Source organism: Onychostruthus taczanowskii, unplaced genomic scaffold (genome assembly GCF_017590055.1).
Source record: "Onychostruthus taczanowskii isolate IOZ18803 unplaced genomic scaffold, ASM1759005v1 scaffold35, whole genome shotgun sequence".
In the NCBI taxonomy this organism is placed as follows: Eukaryota; Metazoa; Chordata; class Aves; order Passeriformes; family Passeridae; genus Onychostruthus; species Onychostruthus taczanowskii.
This window is the reverse complement of record NW_024500905.1, coordinates 931,573-941,242: the sequence shown is the minus strand read 5'-3', so window position 1 is coordinate 941,242 and position 9,670 is coordinate 931,573. Positions and strand designations below refer to the sequence as shown.

Here is a 9,670-nt window from a genome sequence, read left to right as displayed (position 1 = left end):
TGTCTCCCCGGAGCGGTCCCAGGGCTCACGGCCCGCGGCCCCGCGCCGCCCCTGCCGCTACAGCAGCGCGGAGGGGCCAACCCGAGCCGGGCCTCGCACCAGAGCTGGCGGAGAGGGGATGCACAATTCCCGATTGCTCCTGCGGAAATACCCTGCCCGGGGCACGGCCGTCCCTCCCTCTGCCCGCCCTGCGGCCCCCGCGGCCCCGCAGGACAGGCGGGCGCTTACACATCACTCGGGTCCTGCTCCCGGCAAACCCCGGCAGCTGGAATCGGGACCTCGAAACTGCGGCGAGAGAGCGCACGCTGCCTGTTCGTAGCCTGGTCAGAAATACAGTGACCCCCCGAAGTAGCTCAGAGCCTTTCGGACAAGGGCTTCAAGTGCCAGCAGCATCCGAAGGCTCGCGGAGGTGAAAGGCACAGCAGTGAAGATTCAAACACTGGCCCGGCCCGAGGACACCGGCAGCCGTGCCTGCAAGGAGCAGGGCTGCCCTGCACCCTGCACACCTGGCTGCCCATCCGTGTTTCCGCAGATCAATGGCTTTGACATCAGTTCACTTTAATGTATTAGATATTTCAAAGAAAAGCCGCAATGAAACTGATTTTTTTAAGTTTCATTTGTCCTGAATGGCCAGAGCATCAGTAATTTTTTTAAATCAAATTGTATCTAAGTACCAGTTCTGACTCATCCATTCTGTCTTGGGGAGAAAAATCTGCCACCTCTTGAGAAACCCCGGCTCTGTAGTCAATCAGTTTTCCAAAGTTAGGCAAAATCTCACTTAGTGCAAAACTACTAACACACTGATGCTAAGGATGTATTTCTGGATGCTGCTACTTCCAAGCCTGTTTGATTCAATTTTAGAACAAAATGCATACCATGTGTCTACATCAGAATAAACAATTCTTTCCATTTCAGTGAGTGACAAGATAATAAATTTAGTACGTTTCCTCCCTAAAAATGAATTCACATGCTATTTTCCTGTAAGAATAAGGATGCCAGAAGAGTTCAGGCATTATAACTGGCCTACTTAAAAGCAATGCAATTATAAAACAGAAAATGTAACAGTGCCATACTATCAGACCGACCTCTAAGGTAATTCCTGTCATTAAAGGCTGTCAGTACCATAGGTGTGTGCATTAAGTGAACAAAAAAATTATTAAATATTGAAAGGGTGGACAAAAATTATTCTGGCAAAGAAAAATAATGCTTTTCCTAATACTGACCTAAAAAGGCAGCTATCAAGTTGGCATAATGTATTGAAAAAAGATCCCATGCCTCACAGTTCTTGAATGGTACATAGCAACACATCTGTTAATTCTGATGTAAAAAAAAAAAGGGTATTAAAATCAATCAAAAGGTCACATTCTATGGTATTAAAATAAATGTGAAACAGAGATACAGTACTAATGCGTATCAATCAGTTATTAGACAGCTGCTGAGTTTAACAAGTGACAAGTGGGGAAAAAAATTAAGTGATTCAGTGTAATACATTTGGGATTATGTTGACACACAAAACTAATCATTACTCAGGAGACTGAAAATTCAGACATCATTATTTTCATATAGTGTCCATGGTTAAGTTTCTCTCTCCAAATAAAGAAACTTAACTATGAATGAGTATCAAAAACTTAATGTAAACTGCTTTTCACACGCCCACAGAAAATTTTTCCACAAAGAGCTGAATTTATCAGCGCATGCTCTTTAATGAACTCAAGAAAGTCACAGTTCAAGTGGTATAATGCTTTCTAGTTACAAAACATCTATGAAACACCTATTCTTTATAGTCTCAATTAGAAGGTATTTTAATATTTTAGTGAAGCATCAGATATAATTACAGTGCATTATATACAGAGTACAGAAATATTTTTATAGGGAAAAATAAATAGAAAAAATATGTAAACATCCTGAGTAAAATTCTGCTGCCACTGAAGTCAGTTACAGAATTGTCACAGATAAGATCAAAGGCAGTATTTCACTCCTCTTTTAAAGCATATAGCAGTGCACATAACTTCATTTCAGTTTAAAGTGCATACAACATCATAAAAAGAATTCATAAGCTTTTGGAAGCTTTACATATGCAGATTCCATTCATATCTATTGCGTCTCCTCAGTCCCATCTCTTCTGATTCAATGGCATCTTTGCTTATCATTTCTTCTTCTTCTACAACATCTGGCTCCAAGTGATGTATTTCACATTCACCGCATAATTCATGCTCTTCTATTTTGTAATCATTATCAATATCCTCAAGCAAATCTTCATTACAGTCATCTTCTCTGTTGTCCGTTTCTTTCTCTTGAGAATGTTCGGCAAATGACTGAATAAGATCTTCAAGTTTCTCATCACAAATGTGCCCAAGATCTTAAAATTCCCAACAAATAATCAAAATTAAAGTTTATTGGTAAGGCTCTGAATTTCAGGGTCAGTTTAGAAGTAAAGTATTTTTTATTTTTTTTTTCTCTTTTATTAAGACTTGAATAATGCAAAAATTCCCCAAATTTCTAATGGACCAGTCTTAAAATTTAAGATTTCTTTTGGGCTACTATGCAGCTCTTGTGAGTCTCCAGCTGAAACTAAAATACAATTTGCTGTTTAGTGTTTTACACAAGCACTTCTCACAGCCTCAGATGTTCCCATTTGGAAATCCTTTGCGTAAAGTTAGTACAGTATTAACAGACTTCTTAGGAACTGATGTTCCTAAGTAGTCTGTTAGTAGTCTGTTCCTTTATCAAACCAGAATGTGACTGTGTGGTCCATCCCAGTCTTGAGCACCTATTCTTAAATAAATCATAATGTATCAAAAATTTGAAATTGGATACATCTCAAATAAGAAGAATGGTATTCCTCCAGAATAAAACTAATTCCACACAAATTACCTAAGACTCAGAAGCTGAACATTACTATAGTAAGATCTATTTATTCTTTTAAAATATAAACTACTTAATTATCTATCTCTCTGAAAATTAAATTACCTTTCATCTTGTTTTCTGATTTATCCAATCCACTTTCTTTCATCAGTCGTCTAATTGATTGGAGCTGTGTCATTATTTCATCTTTCTGCTCACAAGCTAAAGCATTGACACTAGAAAAATAAGACAAATGTTAACAGCTGAAAGATTATCTTGGAAGGGAGTGCTTGATAATAATACACTTATTGCAGTATTTCTTTCTGCATGAAGAAAATTATGGTGCACAAATACCACAGTGAAGTTTGTGAAATGTTTAGGTCAAGCTTTCCTTTGAGAACTGTCTCTTGAGAAGTGGGGAGGCCATTACATCACACAACTACTGAATGTCACTGAACTCTGACTTTGGAGTCCCAATGGCCAAGGTCGAGTAATGACTGCTGAAAGTAACAATTATCCAAAGTACTGTTATTAGTAGTACAACACTGCCCAATACAGAACTTTAGAGTTTGAAAGCTTTTGTCATTCAAGGTTTTTTAACTTCCCACCACTACTAGAAATTTGTTAGGCAAACTGGCCGGTGAATTTGCTGCTTAAGAGTTTCAGCACATATCCAGTTCAGAAGTACACTGCAAAACAATCAGAAAATTCTGCATGTTTTAACCTGTGTTTCATGAAGGATGTCAGTCTAGAAAATTAACAGCATGGATACTTTTATTTCTAGTAGATAAGTAAGGCTCTAGCTTCTTAAGAAGAGAACTCTAAAGCTACAAAGAGTTTTTATATTACTGATTCCCTTGTCATACTAAAATAGGCAAGTTCTATTTCACTGCAATACACACACTTCACAGATTCATTTCAAAACACAAAAATAAGCAGCTATACCTTGATAACTATTTTTTTCTTATAATTACATCTAAAAGAAGAAACTCATTCTGCTACCAAAATCTATTTCCCACAAGGGCTTTCAAATGCTACTGAGTTTAAGTATATTTTCATTATTAGTCTCCTTGGTCAATATTAAGGTTCATCTTGTTAAGCCACAGTAACATGATCATGTCTTCTGCATTTATGTTTGGTGAACAAGAGAAGGGAGGTGTCTGTGAAGAAATTCACAAATGGCAGAATTGGTATCACCTGCAAAAGGCTACAAAAACAGTAAGTAATCAAAGAAGGTTCCTAAAACTGTTCCTTATCAATATATAAGGATCATTTTAAAAATCTTCATTAACATTTTGGTGAATTTCAATATACAGGAAACAACAGAGAGATTTTTTTAGAAACACTCACCAGTTTGAAAGTGGATCCAACTGAGTCAATAAAGAATTTAACATTTTCTCTGTCTGTGCTAGATGTTGCTCCAGTTCTAAAAGCTGATGCTCTAACAGAAAAAAACAGAAACAAAAGCAATATAACAAAAAAAAAAAGACAGAGGTGTGGGGAAAGGGAGAGGGGGATGAGGAGAGAAAGAACATTGTAAAAAATGTCTTTACAATATCATTAGGATATTAATTTATATTTTTCGTTGGACAGATTCAAAACCAGAAAGGTTCTTTCATCTAAAAAATTTGACAATATGAAAAGGGAGTGGTGGGGTAAGAACAGAAGCCTTATTATGTGTGAACAGAAGTCCTTTCCACCCAGTAACCTATCTCCAGTAGTCACCTAACAGAGGACACGTTTGTAGAAATTGAGCAAGAATGTGGAGCTCACCTTCCCAGTCTCAAAAACTATACAGCTGCAAGACTTCCTGAGATGTAAGTACCGTATCTATACATAATATTCTTGAATGTGTTTGTCTATTCACACCTTACAAATGTATTTAATGCTTAATGCACTAGAATCAAGAGGAGTCATTCATCCTAAAATACAATTAAACTTTGAAGAAAGAAGGATGCAACACCCAAGGATGATGAGTAGGCAGTGTAGCAAAGCACTGCTAAACCTCATTACAAACATGGTGTACACAGACACCAAAAGATGCTGCCAGTTGTTTAATTCACTAAAAACGTGTCTATACAAGGGAGGAAAAGGTATGAAAACAGCATCAACTTTGAATGTTTGTGACATGTTTGTGACTTTGAATGCTGGTTTCTCATTTGGCCTAAAAATTGTAAATGGTCTCTGTAATTGTTTAGCCACACTGTTTCATTATCAAAACAGTTCAGTTCTAAACCAGATCATTATATTATTTTTAAATACTCTATTTATTTAATTATATTAAATTTAAACTGAAGAAAACTGAACAGATCTTAAGTGAAAAAAACATCAGACATTTTAGAGGCAGAGAATCATACTGCATTACTACAGCTGTTTTAAAGAGCATTACATCTGGAGAATTAAAACAAACCTCAAGCAAGCATTTTAAACATATAGAATAACAAAGTGGGTATTTGTAGATTCCTAACTGCTCTCAATAACTTGAGAGATTGTCTTCATTTAGCTAGATTGCATCAATGAAAACACATTTTGCTCCAGTAGGAAATAAGCATTTTTGTTGAATGTATGCATTCTGAATGGGTATCTTACCTGTTTCCTTTGCCTTGTCTTCTGTACTTTTTTCCTTTTTGGAGTGATTTTCTTCATGTGACTTCATCTTTAAAAAATACAACCAAGGTAAACAACTTCATCACTATTTGTGTACTAAAAACAAAACTGCATTTAGAACTTTAGTGAAAGTAAGCAGCAACCATGAAAATGTGCTACATTAATGAAACTTTTCTTCTGTGATGCCTCATACTGTGTTAAACTAACATTTCTGATTTTAAGCAAACACAACGTGACTGGCAAAAGTTCTAAAAGAAAGCAGTTGCTATTTCAAAAAGAAACAGAAGAAACCTTCTAGGTTACTGGATCCAGTCTCCTATCATTAATTACAATATAGAATTTATTTCTTTAAGTAATAAAGATACTATCATAAAAATATTTACATTTTAATCCCACAGGCCAAGTGTAAAGAATTGCAACACCCAAAATATTATTTTCATGATTTTTAAATCTTGTACTAAACTGGGTAGCTTCTATACTCATTTTGCTAAGCTGTGATATTTTTCTCATACACACAATTAACACGAACTGACTCCAGAAATGAGCATGGTGTCTCCAGTATTACTCCTGTTCATTTTTATTTTCCCTGAGGGCAAGTAACAATATTCCAGGTGCACTCTCAGCTTTGTAAGTACTGTAGTATCTCTTACTATAAATAATACATTTCAAGACTGGTTCCTTTAAAAAAAAACCCGATCATGTGCTCTCCTTTTTGAATTTACAAATGATAGAAAAGGTATCCCATAACACTAATAAAGCTGCATGTTGCAACTGCATGAGGAAATTACAAGTCCAAACAAAAGGTCAAGTCTACACACTGTTCTACCTAACTGCTAATCTAAGATCACTGCTCTGCAGGAATTGTCCGCCTCCTTCCCATACTCAGTCTCATTCTGAAGAATGAAAAGGCAGTGAAACACTGATGAGGTTACAGACTCAGGTAGCAGCACTGTTCAGGTTCTCAGATTCTCATTTGAGGCTGCAGGGTGAGTAAAATTCTCACTTCTTCAAGCATCTAAAAATACCTAAGCCAGAAGCCTTCATACAGAAGAATTAGATACGCTAAAATTTTAACTTTGGACTTCACATCCAAAGTCAAACAGAACAAGAAATGGCTTTTGGACAACCCTGTACATGGGTTCAGAATTAGAAAAACAAATAGAAAAGCCAAGAATTTACATTTGCTCCTCACTACAATAATTTAATGCTTTTCCTATGGCTTACCTTAATAAGTTTGTATGCTGCAAACATTCCCACTCCAAGAGCATACAATGGCATGAGGGTGAATGCTAACTCTCGGCCGTTTCCTCTCATTCTCTCACTTTTTATCTCTTTTTCCATTGCATTTCTCATCTGTTGAAAACTCTGGTAAGTATTACTGTCAGAATTTCCTGGATTCCGCTGAACTTGATAAACTGTCTGAGGACTACCTTAAAAATGAAATTGAGGGAAAGACAACAAAGTAAGAAATAAAACCAGGAGTCCACAACAGGAATTTAATTGTTTCCTTCTTGTGTAATCATCTTTGTTCATCACTCTTCTAAGACAGTGTGGGCAACCTTGTTTCCATTTAAAAAATTAAGAATTGTTCTTATATTAACGGAATTCACAGTTAAATCTAGGCAGCAAAAACTCTCAAGCCAAGCTTGGTTTCTTCAATGTACAATTTTTAAGCTTCTTCACAGCGACATTGGCAAACCCTCAGCAAATCACAGAAAGATAGATATAACAAGAAAAAATTTAAATTTTGAAATTAAAGCATACTCAGAGAAACTATTGATAATGCAGAAAACAGTAATCAATATTTTTTCCTTTGCACCAAAGGAACTGAGTTAATTACAAATTGAATTGTCTGGCCCCAGAAAAAAAAAAAAGTTTTATTGAAATACACTGTGCTGATGCTTTCATTATTTTGACAGTAAACTGAGGTTTACATGGATATTCCCACAGGCTGAGAAATACTGTACCTCTGCAAACCAAATATTTAGCAGGAGAAGATTATACAATAGCAAAGAACAACCTTGGAAGTCAGAAGTATTTTTGCATGTAATTTGCCTACCAGAACAGGGAGCAGATGAGAAAACAGCCAATGTCATTGTTCAACTTAGGAAACAGGTTATTTGGTAGTTAAATCAAGGGCTCATGGGACATGCACATATGGAACAGTACCATCAGCTAAAGAATGCAGATGCCTGCAGAGACAGACAGCAGGGGATTGGGGGATTGTGAAGTTTTACACTGATGTCTCAACTGAGTGCCTGGACCTAAAACTTAATGTATCAGAACTGAGTATGGGTATGGCAAGGTTCACATTCTATAAAAACTCCCAAACAAAAGAACATTATGCAAATCACTGCTTACCAATTAATACTGTAACAGTGGCATTTCAGGAACTCACAGTAACATAACTCAAGTGTGCAAACTACAGCCACAATCAGATAGAGAAAAATTAATGTTACACAAAACCTCAATGTTCTAGCTGACAGAATCAGAACTCAAGCTACCTTCATCATTCAGTGCAAATTCAGGCAGGCATTGTCCTTTCAGGACAAGTAGATTTAGACTTGCTAAACTAACTAAACTTGCACTAACTAATCTGGAAAACACAGTTTATATTAGATATATTTTTTTCCACCTTTCAGAATGTTTCATATTAATTCCTAGCTTTACGTTTACACTCACCTTTCTCCCTATTTTAAGTTCTATTTGTTTTTAAAGTAAATGAATAGTTTTACTAAAATAATTACTACCACAGATGAACAAGATTTCTACACATCATACAAGTAAGAATGTGGCAAGTGAAACACCTTCAGGGTGGAGAGGAGGAATGTTGAATCCTAGTGGAGTCCAGTGTCCTGCACCAAGTTTATCCCACAGAAGAAATGGCAAAGTGAGTTACTAGCCAACCAGGAAAAAAGAACCACCCAGAGAGGTGAGAATAGGAGATCTATTTGAAATTTATTTTATTCAGTGCTGGGCCAGTATTTCATTCCTTTCACAGGCATGTGAAGTGTTTGTTTGTTTTTTTTTTTAATTAGGATTTGGTTTTAAAATAATTTGATCTATAGGGAATATACAGCTGCCTTATAAATAAAAAATAATCAGGCAGAACAGGCCAGGCAAGAGCTTATGAAGCACAGTAAGTTTGACATCAGGTAGGAAGAACATGGCAACAGCTCAAGCCTCCATTTTTTTGCCAGCAGGGAAAAGCACAGACACATTTGGAGGACTGCACTAGCTGTCTCTTGGTTTGAGACACCTCGGAAGGCATCATCACAGAGCTACCTCACAAAAGAGGGCTTTTAGCGATTGTCAAAAACAAAGGTGTACCCTTCGACCTTCAGCTAAATCGTGACATGGCTTTACATGGCTACCACTATAGCTCCTACGAGTAGTAAACTCTGTTACCCATTCATTGATACCTTTTCTAAACAAGCATCTTGGACCCTTTTTTAATACTGCCGGAAAGATTGTGTATGACTCTGTGCATATATTTACTAACAGTAACACGCGGCTTCCTTATTGCAATTTATTTTTCGCTGTGACACCTCTCGGCTCACGTGTTCGATTGTGCCCCTGCGGGCATTGCTCGTCACACCGTTCCGCACTTCCAATTACCGGGCGCTTCCTGCACTCAGGAGTAGTTTGGTAAGACAGCAGACAGAACCAGAAGCACTGGCGAACCCGAACAGCAGAACACCGCAGGAGGTGCGGGTGTTTCAGGCGCACACAGGCCGGCTGGAAGCGGTCCGAGCAGGCCTCTCCGTCCAGACCCCGTGTACGCGCCGGACGGCTTGTAATGAATACATCCCTCTCGGCTCCCGGGGCTCCCTTCGAGCCCGCCCGAGCCCGCAGCGGCTCCCGCACGGAACCCCGGCCGCGCCATCGCCCCGGCTCCTACCTCTGCCGCGCTGACGGGGATCGTAATGGCCGGGGCCGGCCTTGCCGCCCCGCGGGGACCGGCCGGGCCGCCCGCCGCCTCCTCCCCCGAACATCCTGGGCATGACGACGAAGACGCAGAGCACCAGCACGGCCGAGACCAGCACCTGCTGCACGGCCGACAGCGCCATGGCCGCCGCCTGCCCGCCGCCCTCCCGAGGCCGGGCCGTGAGCTGTACTCCTAGCGCTGAAGGGCGTTTCCGCTGGCAAATGAAAATTTTTGCTGGAAAGGGTTAAAGAAAAGGGAAGAAGATGCAGAAAAAGCAGATGTTTGATGTTT

General features: G+C 38.7%; 1 protein-coding gene across 1 annotated transcript; it reads right to left on the bottom strand.

The window, feature by feature from the left end:
• Window positions 1–1,679: 1,679 nt before the first annotated feature.
• On the bottom strand, window positions 1,680–9,553 carry CCDC107 (coiled-coil domain containing 107). The gene is made up of 6 exons (XM_041411326.1): window positions 9,353–9,553; window positions 6,676–6,881; window positions 5,434–5,500; window positions 4,195–4,285; window positions 2,971–3,080; window positions 1,680–2,359 (listed from the first exon to the last, which is right to left on the bottom strand). The coding sequence occupies exons 1-6, from the start codon at window positions 9,519–9,521 to the stop codon at window positions 2,070–2,072; spliced, it is 933 nt and encodes a 310-aa protein (XP_041267260.1). The 5' UTR covers window positions 9,522–9,553; the 3' UTR covers window positions 1,680–2,069.
• Window positions 9,554–9,670: the final 117 nt, after the last annotated feature.